The 18,172-nt window shown below is 44.6% G+C and overlaps 1 protein-coding gene across 1 annotated transcript; it reads left to right on the top strand.

The window, feature by feature from the left end:
• Window positions 1-2,728: 2,728 nt before the first annotated feature.
• CITED2 (Cbp/p300 interacting transactivator with Glu/Asp rich carboxy-terminal domain 2) lies at window positions 2,729-5,694 on the top strand. Its single transcript, XM_035108859.2, has 2 exons — window positions 2,729-3,052; window positions 3,729-5,694. Exon 2 carries the CDS (start codon window positions 3,736-3,738, stop codon window positions 4,453-4,455), a length of 720 nt encoding a protein of 239 aa, XP_034964750.2. The 5' UTR covers window positions 2,729-3,052; window positions 3,729-3,735; the 3' UTR covers window positions 4,456-5,694.
• The last annotated feature ends 12,478 nt before the right edge of the window (window positions 5,695-18,172 follow it).

The following is an 18,172-nucleotide window of genomic DNA, read 5'->3' as shown; positions in this document are numbered from 1 at the left end:
TGGAAGGTACAACTTTTGCTACGCCTGATGTAGCAATGTAGAGCATTAACAGAGCAATCCTATGCACGTCTACTCCCAAGTAAGCCTCGCAGAATTCAGTGAGACTTAACTGTCACCTTTGTGAATGGCTACCTCACAGACTAGATTTGGGCTCTCCAAGACCCCAATAATTTGCCAATTAAAAAAACACATTATTTATTTCAAAAACTGTTCTGCTGGGAGGACTCACCAGCCCTCCAAAAATCAGATGCCTCTGCCTTGAGTCACCTTGCAGCAGCACTTATATTATACTATACTATACTATACTATACTATACTATACTATACTATACTATACTATACTATACTAATTATATATTATATTATAATTTTCTTTATTACATTTATATCCCACCTTTTCATTCCCCCTTTCCCTATGTGATCTTTAAAACACTCCTGCTAGGTAGGTGAGGCTGAAAGACAGTCGCCCAGTGAGCTTGAACCAGGGTCTCCCAGGTCCTTGTCCAGCACTCTAACCATTTGGCCACACTGCTTTGAAGGCCATAAAGCACAGGAAACAGGAAAGAACACTTATTCCTAAGACTGTTTTGCAGCTGCACCCTTGGCATGGGAAAAATACAACACTGTAATAGGAAGCAAAATGCTGGAAGCTCACCCTCACCCCTGGGGTGGGTGTGTGTGTGTGTGTGTGTGTGTGTGTGTGTGTGTGTGTGTTAGCTGACCCTTGTATATAAGATGACAACCCAATAAGGCAACATGCCTAGGTCCACCTTGCTTCAAATCCCTACTCAAACATGAAGCTCACCTTGACTCAGTTACTGCCTCCCAGCCTAACCGACTCTACAGGCTTGTTGTGAGGATACAATGGGTAGGAAATAGGCAGGATGTGCAGCAGTTGCATTAAACAAACAAATGCAGTATTAAATAGGGAGGCGCGTGGTGCCTTGAAGCACGTCCTTTGCTAGCTGCCACAATACTTGAGGGTGCATTTATTTATTATTATTTATTAAATTTGTATACCAACCTTCATCCATAGAGCTCAGGGCAGTTCACAGCATTAAAACACCGAGATAAAAATGAAAAATGCATAATAAAATCAAGAACAAAACAATAACATCCCCCCTCCAGGAAAGTACACAAAATAAGAATATTCCAATACTCTTGTGGATGAATGATTGTGCACCTCATTACTTTTGGATAATCCAAAGGGAACCAGTACCGGACTTGGCTCCCCATTCTGTCCTCCTACTTAGTATTCAAGAAGCTACAAAAACATCAGTACACTATGGATTGTTTGTACCAATACTTTAAGTCAAAGTCACTACTACCCTATCAAGGATCTGACCCAAACGAACCCAGACCATTGTGAGCCATCCTCAGCTCTAGAGTTGTATTTGTGGGGTAATGTGCAGACATGCTGCCCATGGGGAAAAGTGGTAAAGTTTCGAACTTGCGGGTTAATATTTAAAGTTCACTCGTGTGTGTGTGTGAGAGAGAGAGAGAGAGAGATAGAGAGAGAGAGAGAGAGAGATGCACAAGGTTGGCTGCCAGAGAGGGGCTTCCGTCCCTGTATTATCAACTGGCTTGACCCTGCTAAGCAACGCTTCCAAGGGAGCGCGAGCACCACAGATGTAGAAAACATGCGGGCGGGTGGGGCGTGCTTTATTCACAGAGCAATTATCGCGTAGCCTCCTTTTTACAGCCATATAAACCTGCCATGGGTGTTTGCTTACTGCAAAACCGATTGCCTCCGTAGATACCGGGAGGCCGGTCAATCCTGCAGAGCCGCCTTTAGCCCCAAGCTCCTGAAGTAAGGGCAAGTATGCACTGCTGTGGCTCATGTTTGTTTACTAAAAAAAAAAAGCGAGGAGAGGGAGGGGGATGCCTGGGCCGAGGATCGCTGGATTTGTTTGCAGAGCAGAGACGCCTCCGTTTGACTGCCAAAGCTACCAGCAAAATGTGCACGGAGAAGCCGCGCGCCACCTCGAAAGCGTGGCTTGGATCTGAGTGTGCGTACCCTGGAAGACGCGCTTCTCCAGGAATCTTGCAGGCTCTTTTTGTGTGTGTGTGTGCAGTCGGCAAAGAGCAGAGGCTTGCTCCAAAGTAGCCCTACTGAAGAGCCCTCCCTGTTACCACGTGCTGGAAGGGGAGCGCAGCCATTGTGGGAAGATAAAGAAGGGGGCCAGCTTTCCTGAAATCGCTTTCTGTGAAAATCAAAGGGCTTCAGAACTGCCTCTCTCCAGGACTGGGAAATGACGGTGACATTATATACAGATATAGATACCCTGGGGGTTAGCTAATAATAATAATAATAATAATAATAATAATAATAATAATAATAATAATAATAATAAATACCCATATCGAATAACCCTGCACTAAACGTCCACGCTGGGAATGTACGACAGCCAGCACCCTAATAGCGCGATAGATCAGGGCAGGGAAGGGATGTAAACAGATCACGGCTGAACACGAAGTGCCGCTCCATCCATAATGGTGAGCGATGGCTCTCGCCGCGGCCAGGGTTCCTGTTCCCTCTCATTGCTCTTGCCCCCCGGCAGCCTCCCGATCCATTTCCGAGATCTGTGAAATGGAGGTCCTTAGCAAAGCGCGCCGACCGGAGGACATCAGCAAACCCACGTGTCACTCGGGCAGAAGGAACAGGATTCTTTGGATTCCTTCCAGTTCCGCCTGGCTTGTTGGGTTTTCTCCCCCCCCCCTTCTTTGCCTGCTCCAGGTTTTACTTCTGGTTGCCTGTGAAGGCTTTCGCTCCTCCCTTTTGAAATCCTATATTAGCTGTGGCCAAAGCTGGGTAGGAAATACAGCTCATTGTTGGCAAGTGCTGATGAGAAACGCGCCGAGGAGGGAGAGCAGCGGCTTTGAGACTGGTTTATGCAGCAGCAGCAGCAGGAGGAATAGCAATAATATAAAGATTATACTCCACTTACGCGAGCACAGAGGAGGGGAAAAGACAACCGCTTGCTCTATGCTGGGAGATCTTTACTGACTGATTTTAGCAACACGTTTGGAGCAAACAGGAGAGAGGGCGTGAGGTGAGTAGCGCGCAAAGTGGGGGTCTCTTTTTTGACCGGGGGGGGCTTCTTCCTGCAGTGCGATCAATGGGGATGTTTGGAGGGCAAGGGGGGTCAAGGAGTGCATTTTCAGCAGGACCCTTCAATCCACTTCTTCTCGGATTGCAAACAACCCTTGCAGACTTTAAATTCGCAAAGTTGTTCTTGACAAGGAGAAAGGGAGAAGGTCGCGCGCCGCTCTGCCTTTCTTATGTAAGCCGTTTTGTGCAAGGGCATGCTAAAAAAATTAAAATAAAAGAAACGTACGCGGTTGGAGGCAAATGAATTCGGGTTGGGAGGAAGGGGGACTGTTGATGGTGTGCACGCTCATTTAGCTCCGGGGTGTGCACGAGTTGCGGTGGGAGGGCTAGGCGGCTGTATCCTTCCCCTTTGCACAAGGTGCCTTCCTGCCTATTGCAGGCTGGAGAAAAGAAACCCAGAGCCGCCTGAGAACTGTAAGGAAACATTGCTGTCAGGAGGGAAGGACCTGTCCGGGGCAGAATTCGTGCCGCGAGGCGTGATCATCCTGCAGGCGGTTTCCTAAGGAGAAAGGCAGTTCAGTGAGAAAAGCGGCGCTGGTTGCTGGCAAGCGCGCACGCACACACAATGTTTATCTCTTTCTTTCTTTCTCTCTCTCTGTAAACATTAACTTTTAAAGGCTGGAAATGGCAGACCACATGATGGCCATGAACCACGGGCGCTTCCCCGACGGAACCAATGGGCTTCATCACCACCCAGCGCATCGAATGGGAATGGGTCAGTTTCCCACCCACCACCACCACCAGCAGCAGCAGCAGCAACATGCCTTCAGTGCCTTGATGAGCGACCATATACATTACGGAGGTGGAAATATGAATGCAAACAGTGGGATCCGGCACGCCATGGGGCCGGGGAACGTGAACGGGGGCCACCCTCCCAGCACCCTGCCTCCGGCGGCGAGGTTTAACAATTCCCAGTTCATGGCTCCTACGGTTGCCACCCAGGGGGGGCCCTTGACAGCCAGCATGCAGCTGCAGAAGCTCAACAACCAGTACTTCAGCCACCACCCGTACCCTCACAACCACTACATGCCGGACTTGCACCCTGCCAGCCACCAGCTCAACGGAGCCACCCAGCATTTCAGAGACTGCAACCCAAAGCACGGCGGAGGCAGCGGAGGCGGAGGCAGCGGCGTGCCGGCCTCTGTGCCCCACGTCCCTGCAGCAATGCTGCCTCCCAATGTCATAGACACTGACTTCATTGACGAGGAGGTGCTTATGTCCTTAGTCATAGAAATGGGCTTGGATCGCATCAAGGAGCTTCCTGAGCTGTGGTTGGGACAGAACGAGTTTGATTTCATGACGGACTTCGTTTGCAAACAGCAGTCCAGCAGAGTGAGCTGCTGACTTCTTGCCAAACAAGATGACTTTTTTTATCTGTATGAATGAAAACATTCCCTCTAGACACAGTATTTCAAAGGCTTTTAAGAGCTCAAGTATCTGGGAAGCAGAGTAAACTATAAGCTTGTATAATTGTTTCCCCCTTTTAAATTTGCTGCCACTTTTTTTTTCCCTTAAACGTGGACACTCCATTAAGCCCTCCCCTTCCCTATAATAATTTTATCTGATTCATTCTTTTTTAGTAATTCCTCAGCTATAATTTCTTCACTGGCAACATACCAATTATGTCAACTGTTAGATATGAATATTGGCAAAGTGCTTAATATTGTGGATTTTCTATAGGCTATCATTTCAGATGACTGAAAACTGCATTCAAATTCTAAGTTGAAGGACAAAAATATTGCATTAGTTGGTTGCATGAACTTCAGGGTAGATTCCTGCACAAATACTGCCCTCTTGCTTTGTTTTTAACTATGCATTTGCAGTGAAACTTTTTTTTTTTAGTCTGCTGAACTGGAAGCTTAACAGATGTGGGCCAAACCCTCTCTGATCAGGAAAAATAGTACTGTTACTTAAACTCTGCTGTCTGCTCTCTTTCTTTCCTCCCCCCCATCTGTACAGACAATAATATAGTGTGAATGGAATGGTGTCTAGTTGTTGGGGAAAGCATTTCATAGGATTTTATTTTATTCTGGTTCTATCGTCAACATATTTTCATTTTGGCATTGTGCTTACATCGTTTATTCAGTACGGGGGGCAAACTACTGTGTTGAAAGCTTTTTAGGAAATTTGACAGTATTTTTGTACAATTTTTTGAGAACATACTTGTTAATTTATTCTATTTTAATTTGCCAATGTCAATAAAAAGTTACATGCTTTAATTTTTTCTAGATACCAGTTACCATTTTTTTTCCTTTAAATTTTAATTTTTTTCTCTTCTCCACCTCACAAATGTTTGATACATATAACCCATTTAACTTGTTGAACTGTTGGGTTGTGTGAAACATTCTGAAAGAAAATCTACATGACACCATTGTATGCTATATGTCATGATCAGTGCAGAAAGTTTTTTTTAAAAAGGATTTAAGCCTAATTATGACACCAGTCTCATGAATAACATTGTAACATGCCTGTGTGATTTTATCTAAAGTGAAATTGCCAAGAGGCAACAACTTTGTGATTTGCCAATTTACTTGCTTTAAATGTAGTCGTCCAGAATTATGATGCATAAAAGTATTTATTCTATTTATCTATTAAACTTTAATTTTATAAATACTCTCACTTATCTTATCCATAAGAATTGATTCCTCACGTAAATATATTTGCTGTCATGCAGAAGGGTTCAACCAACGACAGATTTTGTTCCCTCTTAAGCATCTAATGCTGTTAGCAAATGATAACCAAAAAAACCTTGCATTCCATGAGTTTACATTGTGCAGAAGGCAGAAAGAAGAGAAGGAGAACTTTGGTAGGAAATGTTTTCATTGGGCAAAGTTGAACTAGTCTTACTGTCTAGAAGTTGAATCCTGACACCAAAAATGAGTGACTTCCACATTTTGGCATAGAAGAGCAGAAACCGTGTACTGTATATACATTAAGGCAAGAGTAGGCACTATTTGCCCCCAACAATGTCATTTCAATACTAATATGAGTAAAGGAGGTGGTGGCTTTGACAATTGATTTAATCACCTTTTTTTAACAAGGTCACAGCAACTGAATGCACTGACCTGACCCCTCGTTCACCAAATTCTCTTGTAGAATAAAACTGAAATATATGCAACAAGTTTAGACCTGTCCCCCTGTCTCATAGTAACTTCCAAGGCAGATGTGGTGGCATGTCATGCTTCAAGACTCCCATGTGGGAAAACCACCTGGGAACAGAAGAATTCTTGGGTTTGAACTCTCTTGTACTGCATATGGATTTATAAAATAGAAAAGGTTAGCTGGCCAACCATTCTTATTACTGCATCTGGATCTGTGGCAGTGAGCTTGGGTGTGTGTCTTGGTTTCTGTACTTTTTCTGTTGTAACACAAGGCTTGCCTTTTGTCGCCCATCAACATTTTTTTATTTTGAGGCGCACTGCACCTGTTCTCTGCCATGTGGCCTATAGAGGGGGGAGGTGGTGATGGAGGATCAGGTGGTTGTGCCTTGAGAGAGAGAACAACTGGACTAGAACTTATTTTGGTTCTTCTAAGTCTTCCATAAGAAGATAATTCAAAAATTCCCCAATGGTTTATCCTTGTGCATCAACAAAATCATTGAATATGGGGTGGCAAGGGCAACTTGAGAACAAGGGCATTGACAGAAGCAAATAATCAATATTTGGGGTTGTGCATGCTTGGATTCAAGCAGTAATTGCAGAGGCTTCCAGCCACCTTACCATTACATTAGGATTTTATATCTTTGTCTGCATGTACTATTTACAGGAATACAGGTATAGCTGTGTTGAAACCTTGCATCAGTTTATTTTAAGGCTCTCTAATCTGCATCTTTGGCTTAGACTTAACAGAGGTCAAGTTTTGACCGGGGTGGCTTGAGGTATTTGGCTAGGAAAGTGTGTGGATCCAAGATGGCTGACATTCTATACTTCTAAAAAATAGTTGCCTGGCTAATAAAGCAACTTAGGGGTCTAACATTACTTAACATGTTTTAAACTAGATGGCGTACTCTTGGAATTTAAATACTCTGCATAAACCTCATGGGATAGTTCTGCTTTCTTTGGTGATTGATAGAGCAACTATAAAGTTATAGTCTAGGTATTCCTTTAGGTAGGAGATCCTTCAAAAATTGGCATCTCTTGATCATACAAGGAAGAACTTCTTGTTTACATGCACCAAGTTGCATAATAAGTTTCAGTTTATCAGGTACTACAAAGTTGTCAAACTGCTATCAAGTGTTCTTTTTAAAATATATATATATTTAGGGTTTTTGTAAACTTATTTAAAGGGAGAGCAATTTCATGTATTACATGGCCACAAGCTCAGATTTTTCCAGTGAGTGTACATTTGATAGGGAGTTCTAGCCAATATTGAGTTTCCATATGATATATGCCAGTTCAAAGGTACACCTACAGCAGAATCCTGTGTACAATTACTTGGTAGTATTCCATTCACTGCTTTTAGAATTGCAACCTTCATGGATCTTTCCATATAAAGCAGCCCTAAGCGCCTAGAGAAGCTTAAAATATACTGGGAGTTGGATTACTCTAGTGTTTGTTTTGTAACAGTATATAAAGTCACAACACCGGTTCACATACAGCTGAAAAGCAATGTTTTGCAAACATTTTCATGAACCCTGTCTCTTAACTGAATTTTGGGAAGCGTCGTCAAAGCTTGAATCCTCAACTTCTGGCAGAACAGATCAGGTCCAAGCTGCTCCATAATATTTGCTGTAACATTCTCTAAATAATAATAAAAACAATAACTTTAAACCACTTATTTACACTAGACCAAAGTGTATAATTATGATGTGAGCAGTGACCTAGTTTGCCAGCCATTGCCAGATTATTTTGCAAACTAGGCTAGGGGAAAGAGTGTTACGTTCCTGTTTTAAATTGCTTATAGCACAGGAAACTTGACCTCTGTACTTTGGCCCTTTTTCAAAAAGTTCTCATATGGTACATGAGCTCTACTGTTCTTTAAGCCTTGGCCATAAATAGACACGGCGCTTTATTTGCAATGGAGATCAACGATAGGCCGTGCGCAGAAGCGGCACAAGAGACACTTGTTAAGAAAATAGGTGCTGATGAATAATAAAACGGCGTCGCTCTCTTGCGGCTGGAGGGAAACGAGCGGTGACAGCCACTTGCTGGTGCTGAGAAAGGCGTCTGCGATGCATGCAGCAAGAACAGTTAGCTCCTCACAGCTGTTTATGAGGTGCTCAAGGGAGGCTGACTAAGAATAAGGTGACATCTATTGTGCAGTTTATAGTCTGGATGACTTTTACAACTGCAAAAGCCTACGCGGCACATAAATTGATGTCAACAGTAAAGGCCAGATCCTTTAGAGCAAAATATTAATCCGCTAATCTGTTACGGGTGGTCAGCTTTGAAATGTAAACACTCTTCTGAATATATTAGGCGTTGGTGCCACCTTGTGGAATGTAGATCAGAATTCATGAAAACAGTAATTCCTTTCTCCCCATCCTCCACACAAAAGAGATGTTAGGCAAATACCTAACTGGACTACGGTAATTGTGTGGAAAACGGCCTGAGAGAGAAGAAATGATGATTCCGGCCAATGTGGCATTTACCTTTTGACATACTCCTGGGTTAGTTGATCCCTATAGTAAATTGTTAACAAGTTCCAGTTCTATTGGTGCAATAGATTTAGCCCATAGCACTTTGAATCTGGAAATTGGGATTTATATTCTAACTCAAAGCCAAATAGTGCAGTAATCGCATGCTTAGGAGCGACCATGCTTCTCACTTACTTTTTTTTAACAAAAGCAACTGTGATCTAGTTTTGGGACTGCAGCACAGAAGCAGGGTTGTTGTTTTTTACAACCCTTTTTCTCCCTGGGCCAGGCTCCCAATCTGCATCAAGGTCCCCATGCTAGGGATTATCAGAAAAGGAACTGAAAATAAAACTGCCCATCTCATACTGCCGTTATGCAAATCTATGACCTGACCTCATTTGGAATACCGTTTATATCTCTGGATGCCTCACATCGAAAAGGATGTTGTAAAGTTGGAGAAAAGGTCGAGAAACGGGCAGATGAAAGAATCAAGTAGATGGATCAACTCCCCCCTATGAAGAAAGGTGGCAACATTGAGGACTTTTCAGTTTAGATAAATGGTGAGTTGGAGGTAATGTGATATAAGTTTATAAAATTATGCATGGCATGGAGAAAGCGGACAGAGAAAAGTCCCCCCCCCCAATAAGGCTAGAATTGGTGGACATCCATTGAAGCTAAATATTGGAAGATTCAGGATGGTATGCCTTCACCCCTTGCATAGTTAAACTATGGCGCTCGCTCACACATGAGGTAATAATAATAATAATAATAATAATAATAATAATAATAATAATAATTTATTATTTATACCCCGCCCATCTGGCCGGGTCTCCCCAGCCACTCTGGGCGGCTTCCAACAGAAGAATAAAACACAATAATCTATTAAACATTAAAAGCCTCCCTGAACAGGGCTGCCTTCAGATGTCTTCTAAAAGTCTGGTAGTTGTTTTCCTTTTTGGCATCTGTTGGGAGGGCGTTCCACAGGGCAGGCGCCACCACTGATAGCCACCAACGTGGATAACTAAAAAATGAATTAAGCAAATCCACGCAGGATGTGTCAGTCAATGGCTACTAGCCATGATGAAGGCGATGCTCTGTCTCCATGGTCAGAGGCAGTCATTCTTCTGAATACCAGTTGCTGGAAACTGCAGGAGGGGAGAGAGCCCTTTTGCTTGCGAGTTTATCCCAGGAATCTGGCTGGCTCCTTTGATGCTGGAGTAGATGGGCCATTGGCTTCATCCAGCAGGCCCTTCGTATGCTCTTAAGAGGTGTGGCCAGTCCTAAACATGGTGTTAATGTAAACATGTTATTTGGCCTCTAGGGCTTATTATACTGATGTAAAATGAGCCAAGTGGGGGCCCTCTCCAGAATGGCCCATGTTGGAGGCCTGCATCTGTTTCTTGCTGAGAAGCAACTTTCCCCACTGCTATCTGGCCTCAAAGGGCACCTCTGAGGCAAATATCAACTGGGGATGAGATTTTCAGCAGGAAACCAATGTGAGGGCTCCATTTAGGTAAGGAGCCTGTTTTGGATTTGGGGTCCCATGTGATTGCTCTTTTGTTAGTGTTAAAGCTAACCAAGTTTGCGCACACTGGATTCATTAATCTTATCTCTTATATTCATTCACCTGTTGAACCAACCATCCTTTTCTGTGTAATGCCAAACACTTCCATGACCAAGAACATGCCCTGGCTGGGGCAAGCCTATGTAAATGAAGGGATATGATTTACAAGGGTTAGCTCAGTTTTTAGTGGCTCTAACTGCTTTTCTTAACATCTGTCATTTTTGAAAGATGAATCCTATTGCTGCAGTATAGCTTTTTCTTTCACCACATCGAAGACAGGCACAACATCATATTTTAAACAGGATATTTTACTTAGCAGTACTAGGAGTTTCTAGATATAACAGAAACAAGCAAGGAAGTGAAAGAGAAACTAGGCAGGCAACCCCGGATGCCCTTAGCTTTTTGTTCATTTGGTATATTAACCATTCGGTAGCTGGTTTTCTCTCACTGCAGTGGATGTTCATTAAAAGCTGTGACTTTTCCCAACAGCTGCCAAAGCTGTCAGTCAAGCACGACCCCTTTTAAAATAGAGCCTAAAGAATCATACACATATGTCGAGGAGATTTCATGAGTTCTTGGGACATTAAATCCAGAGTATCTTTGGTCTCAAGTTGAGTTTTACATAGTTCAAACGAAATAGGAGTAATTTGACATGATAGATGACAGGCCATGGCTAGGCCTGTGGGAAATTTGCAGTAACCTACCTGCAGCCACTAGATGTAGCTGGCACTCTGTGGACTTAGGATTGTAGCTTGGGTTTAGGTTGATTTCTAATACAAGCCTCAATTTGTGCTGCAATGTCCTGCTCTGCCCAATTTCACCTGTGCTATTTAAAAATGCCTTTCAGCCTCTTCCACTGTTAGTGGAACCCTTGTGTCAGGTTTCTAAAATGAACCGATGGTCAGAAAGGCCGGTGGATTCGCAATCAAATTTAGTCTTCTGCCAGTAATTCCACCCCCCTCCCCTCATTTGGGAATGGCTTTAAAAGAAACCCGCAACCATTTTAACCTTTCCTCTCTGCATAGAAGTGACTCTTTGGTGACAGGTGTGCTGTTGGAACTGCCCAGAACAATGGTTCTGGATGATTCCAACAGCCAGGCTGAGGCCGCCTTTAGTGTTCTAGCTCGGGGCTTCAAGGCTTCAAGTTGTCGCTGGTCTGACACACAGGCAGAGGCACCAGTTTCTCCGGTTGAGTGAGGGCACTGAACACAACATCCTGTTGTGTGGAGCCCTCTGAATATTAAAGTGCACAGCCCCCTCAATAAATAGAGCCCCTAGTGTCTCGGCCCCCAGGAGTTGATGCCCTTGCACACAGGGCAGGGCATCATGGCTAGGTAAAGGGACCCCTGACCATTAGGTCCAGTTGTGAGCGATTCTGGGGTTGCGGCACTCATCTCGCGTTATTGACCGGGGGAGCCAGCGTACAGCTTCCAGGTCATGTGGCCAGCATGACAAAGCCGCTTCTGGCGAACCAGAGCGGCACATGGAAACGCCGTTTACCTTCCCGCTTGGAGCGGTACCTATTTATCTACTTGCACTTTGACATGCTTTCGAACTGCTAGGTTGGAAGGAGCTGGGACCGAGCAACGGGAGCTCACCCCGCCACAGGTATTCGAACTACCGACCTTCTGATTGGCAAGCGCTAGGCTCTTGGTTTAACCCACAGCGCCACCTGCCTCCCGCTAGTGGCTAGGAGTGCCTTTTATCAGTTTTGACCAGTAATACAGCCATTTCTGGACCAGGGTAGCCATGCATGGGCTACCTCTAGGTTGGATTACTGCAATGCACGCTGTGTGGGGCTGCCCTTGTGGGAGATCCAGAAACTGCAGCTAGTGCAAAATGCAGGGACTTGACCGTTCACCAGAGCAGGGTATTACTACCATGTTACACTGATGATGATGATGATGATGATGATATGATGATGCTACAAGAATTGCATTGGCTCCCAGTTAGCTACAGGGCTACGTTCAAGGTGTTGGTTCTGGTGTATAAAGCCCTATACTGCTTTCAACCAGGATATCAAAAAGCTTATCTTTCCTCTTATACGGCTAATCCATCACTGTGCACTGCATGTGAGCACCTTATCAGGACATCCATTCCACGCAAGATTAGAATTGGGTTTTTAGTGTTGGAATCTCCTTCCCTTAAATATTAGACAGGTGCCGTTTCTGTTGCCTTTTCAGCACCTTCCGGAAACCTTCCTCTTCCAAACAGCCTTCTAAGTAAAGATCTTTCCCACTTTGCATCTGTATCAGAATCACTTTTAGATGTATCCCTTGTGTGTTCCCTCCCCACCTGAGCTGCTTTGGGGGGAAAGACGGGTTATAAATCTAACAAATAAATAAATATTAGAAATCCTTCTGTTTTAAAAGTTGGAAAATTCCACTCCTTCACCAGTCTATAGCCCAGGTTTGTTCTTAGCTGCAGATCATGATTAAGGAGGAGAGAAATTCCACATTCGGAATCTAACTATACTAACTAACCATCATAAAAAAAATTCCACATTTTAAACCACAAAAATCAATAAATGACTCCAAACAATGTAGGTGACACTTATACAACCCTTCTATTATCTGATTTCTTTTGAAAACCTCTGCTGCGTTTAGGGCGCAAAATTATTCCTAATTCTGAATAAAATACAATCTAGCACGGGTGTCAAACACAAGGCCCGGGGGCCAAATCCGGCCCGCCAGACCTCGTCATGTGGCCCGCCGAGCGCCCCAGCCAGCGGGACCCAGCAGCGGGACCTTGCTGCTGAAGCGCCGCGCCGACAAAGCGCCGACAAAGAGCTGGGGCTGGGGGGGGTAGAAAGGCGGCCGGAGCAGCGCTGCGTGGAGCGCCCCGAGCCACAGCAGGAGGAGGAGGCAGCTTGCCGGGTCAGCGCCCGGCAGCGCCACACGGAGAGTCCCGAGCCTCTGCGACGCAGCAGTGCTCTGTAGCACTTTGAATCCTCCTCCTCCTGCCACGGCTCAGCGCCTGGAAACGGCTGCTGCTGCTGCTGCTGCTGCTGCTGAAGCACAGACAAAGCACCCAGCAGCGCCACGTGGAGGAGGAGGAGGATTCAAAGTGCTACAGAGCACTGCTGCGTCCCAGAGGCTCGGCACTCTCCGTACGGTGCTGCCGGACACCGACCTGACAAGCCGCCTCCTCCTCCTCTTGCCTCACCTCCTCCTCCTCCTGCCGCGGCTCAGCCTCATGAACGTGAGCTCAGAAGCGGCTCAGCCTCATGAACGTGCAACTCTGAGGCTTTACGCACTTCTCCTAAAACGGACACCCGCTGCCTCACGCTGCACGGGAAATGCTTTTTGCCCCTGGGTCCCTTCGCGCTCTTTTCTGGCGCTGAATCAAGGCGGCGACACCCCCCCTTCCCTTTCTTTCTTCCTCTCTCTCGTTCTTATTCTTTCTTTCCCTCTCCTTCCTTCCTTCTTTATCTCTGTCTTCTCTCCCTCTTTCTTTTTCTTTCCTTCTTTATTCCTTCTTTCCTACTCTTCTTTCTCTCACCTCTTTCCTTCCTCTCTCCCTCCTGCTCCCTCTTTTCTTTCTTTCTTCCTTCCTTTCTTCCTTCCGTCATTCCCATCTTTCTTCCTCTCCCTCATTCTTATTCTTTCTTTCCCTCTACTTTCTTCCTTCTTTCTCCCTTTCCGTCTTCTCTCCCTCTTTCTTTTTCTTTCCTTCTTTATTCCCTTCCTTATTTCCTACTCTTCTTTCTCTCCCCTCTTTCCTTCCTCTCTCCCTCCCACTCCCTCTTTTCTTCCTTCCTTCCTCCCTCCCTCCCTCCCCTCCCTCTCCCTCTCCTCAGAAACATAGGGTGCTGCTTTATACTTCTGGCCCTTAAACCCTGGAACCAGGAGAGCAGCTCCAGTGAGTCAACCTCAGCCAGTCCCTTTGGTGAAGGGTGGTGGCTCACTGGCAGAACATCTGTCCTGCATGCAGAAGGACCCCAGCATCTCCAGGTACTAGTAGCTCTGCAAAGGTCCTGCATGAAACCCTAGCGAGCCTCCACCACCCAGTGCAGTTACCAAAAATCATTTTTCAATAAATTGTACAATAATTGTACATTTGAATATCTTCTTGCCATTATTCTGACTATGTTTCTGCTTTCAGAGCTAGTTATTACTTACATTATTACAAAAAACAGTAATAATAGAATGCAGTGACAATAATTTATGATAATAAAGAGTGGACACATAGTCCTACAGATACAACCGGACCTTTGAGGGTGACCAAACTGCTGATGCGGACCCCGATGAATTTGAGTTTGATACCCCTGATCTACAGTGTCTCTTGTATCGGTAATTATCATAGGTTATGGCTTGGAATAGGCTTGGAAATCTAGGTTTAAATCCCTGCTAATTCATCAAGTGACCTTTCAGATTGCCCAACGCATGTGGCTGTTTTGAGATACTTAAAAATCAAATAATCCCACATAGGCCACACTGAGAAAGGTTGCACTAGAAATGTAGATGGGTGGATTTGCTTTCACCGGGTCTGAATTTGGCTCCTTCAGCTTTGACTGATGATATACACCAGGCATCCCCAACCTTCGGCCCTCCAGATGTTTTGGACTACAGTTCCCATCATCCTTGACCACTGGTCCTGTTAGCTAAGGATCATGGGAGTTGTAGGCTAAAACATATCTGGATGCCTGATATACACTGAAATTACCCTCAGTAAGTGTATGCAGATCTACTTAGAAGAAGGTCCTACTGAGCTTACTAGGGATTACTAACAGTTTAAAAGAGTATATAGGATTACAATTTAAAACTCATGTTTTGATTTATTTACATAGTATAAAGCCATAGTAACTCTTGGTCAATCCTTAGTCAGTTCAAGGCTTATTTCCAAATTTTTCATAATAATAATATCAGTGCATCTGTGGGTTGTATCTGTGACTTAATGTCTGATTACATGCCTTACCCAAGGGATACACTCACATATTCACTCACTCACTTCCTACAGACTCACTCGCTAACTTACTTGGATAGCGCAGAGTGCTGCATAAATGAAACCATAATAATTAATCCCCACCCACCTTGAAAGACTTGGGAAATTTCAGGACTCTTAAATCCAGAGCCAGTGGGGAATTCCTCCAGATCCTTGGAGCAGCTTTCCTACACAAATCCAACTTTACACATGGGTTTAGAATTACATTATTTGCCATAAATCTGTCATATTTAAAAGGTTTTCTGTGTCACGTAATTGGTTCTGCAATAGTTGGCTTCCACCACCTGGGTACTGAAGAAGAAGACCAACAAACCAAAGAAACTGTTCAGCTCATTAAAACCTTTTCAGTAATTTGATTGTGGAAAACTGGGGAAATAGCTGTTATAAAAGAAACCTGATTGGAACAATCAAAAGATGCATATTATCAAAACCTCACTTAGCAAAATGTACTGGTTCCTATTGATGACCAAGTCAGATTAACACTACATTCAGAATTTTGTAGGAAAAGATCTGTGGCCCTTGATATGGGACAACCTCGTGATGTTGTCTTGTCCTCCAGAGCTTCTGGGTTGGAAGATCCTTGGTCGTATCCCACTTTCTCTTTCCTTTAGTGTTTTCTAGAAGGGACTGGTGCCCATTTTGACTGGTGAGAAGGCAGTCATAAGTGGAGTCAGAGACAATGGATGGTGAAGCCCACCAATTCTACTTTTGTCCTCATCTTCCTACTGCCATAGCTGTCAAGTTATCCCTTTTTTACAGGGATTTTCCCTTATGCTGAATAGGCTTCCTCACGAGAAAAGTGAAAACTTGGCAGCTATGCCTATTGCTCTGTTCTATAAGAGTAACTGCAAGGGTGGATGAGTTTTTGTCAATAGTATCTCTTAGAGTGGCAAATGGCACTATTTAGCAGGGCAGGGAGAAATTTCAATGAAAATAACCGTTATTACATATTTTACATGGCTGTTTATTTGTATATATTTTTGAACATTTTATATGGGTGCTTTATGATTGCCTATACTGTACTTGCAATGCCTAATAAAGGTTTGGCGAAGAAGAAGAGTAACACTGATGCTAAGGAGAAGGAAGCTGATGGACAGCACCACCCCCTGGTCAGTAGGCAGGTTGGTGGAGATAGGGTTGCCATATATCCAGAATTTCCCTGACATAGCCGGAATGTGGCAGTCGGAAACAGTGTCCAGGCAAAAATCGCCAAAATGTCCAGGAAAATCCAGACGTATAACCCATGTCAGAAGTCTATATTTGGTGGATTTCCTTAAGAAAAGCTCAATTTAATGTGTTGTGTTTTTTTTAGATTTTGGAAAAAATGTTCAACAACTTTGGGCAAAACTCAACAACTTTTGTATCCAGATTTTCACTTTGTGAAATATGACAACCCTAGTGGAGACCAACTATTACTAACAGGTAAAAGAGTATAGGATAGGACATGGGTAGGCAAACTAAGGCACGGGAGCCAGATCCGGCCCAATCGCCTTCTAAATCTAGCCCGCAGACAGTCCAGGAATCAGCATGTTTTTACATGAGTAGAATGTGTGCTTTTATTTAAAATGCATCTCTGGGTTATTTGTGGGCATAGGAATTCGTTCATCCCCCCCCCCAAAAAAAATAATATAGTCCAGCTCCCCACAAGGTCTGAGGGACAGTGGACTGGCCCACTGCTAAAAAAGTTTGCTGACCCCTGGTATAGGATTACATTTTAAAACACCTGTTTTGATTTTATTTACCATATTTTTCGATCCATAAGAGACACTTTTTTCCTCCTAAAAAGTAAGAGAAAATTCTGTGCGTCTTATGGAGCGAGTGCGTGGTCCCTGGAGACGAATTGCCCGGGGGCTAAAGGCAGATCCCTGGAGACGAATTGCCCAGGGGCTAAAGGCAGAACGTGCTTTTTTAAAAAAAGAAAAGAAAAGAAAGAGTTAAAGGCTAACAAGAGGGAAAGAGTGTGTTGAAAGGAACCCACTCAGCAGCTGATTGCAAGAGATTGGGGAGGGAGATAAGGGAGCTAGCTCCCTTCCTGGCCCCGCCCAGGCCCCTTGCCCAGGCCTCAATTGTTGTCTGCAAAGGAAGGCTGTTTGTTTCCCCAGCGACATGTGATTGGCTGATTAGATTATCTGTCTGGAAACTGGGGGAATGGGTCCCTTTCCTTTCCTAGAGAAGCTGCAGAACTGTGAGTTGAACCCCATAAAAACAGGATTTTCCCCTTTGCAAGGTAAGCTCAACAACTTTGAGCTGATCCTACAAATGGAGCTTTCCCCCTTTGCAAAAGAAGCTTCTTCAAATATTTGGGGGGGGGTGGCAAAGGCACCTAGGCCTCTAGGAGTTGGCTGCTATGCCTAGGACAATTCAAGAAAGCAAAAAAAAATTCTTGTTTTCCTCCTCTCAAAACTAGATGCGTCCTATGGTCAGGTACGTCCTATGGGGCGAAAAATACGGTATATAGCATAAAAAGCCATAGTAATTCTTGGTCAATCCTTAGTTCAAGGCTTATTTCCTAGATTTCTCATCTTATTTAGAAGGAGAAAGCATCAGTGGAGGCTTATCCAGAAATTGGATGCTCTCCCCACCATCCCCAGGCGGCACTATGCAAGCAACATCATAGCACTTTAAACAGTGGCCACTTCCCCCAAAGAATCATGGGAACTTTGGTTCCTTAAGGGGGCTGAGAGCTGTTAGGAAACCCCCTTGTTCACCTCACAGGGCTACAATTTCTAGAGTTCCCTGGGAAAGAGGGATTGATGGTGAAAGCATTTAAAGATTAGCAGCTCTGTGGGGGGAAATAGGGGTCTCCAAAGCAGAGGCGGAGCTAGCTACTCCACCCCCGAAGCGGCGCACCTGCTGTGCACCCGGGGGCAGGCTGAGCGTCCCAGGGGGGTGGTGCAGTGATGTCATCCCCCCTCAGGGATGACACCCAGGGCACACCGCCCCTCTCGCACCTCCCTTCCTCTGCCAGTGCTCCTAAG

Source organism: Zootoca vivipara, chromosome 3, assembly GCF_963506605.1.
Source record: "Zootoca vivipara chromosome 3, rZooViv1.1, whole genome shotgun sequence".
NCBI lineage: Eukaryota > Metazoa > Chordata > Lepidosauria > Squamata > Lacertidae > Zootoca > Zootoca vivipara.
This window is presented reverse-complemented; position numbering and strand designations above follow the sequence as displayed.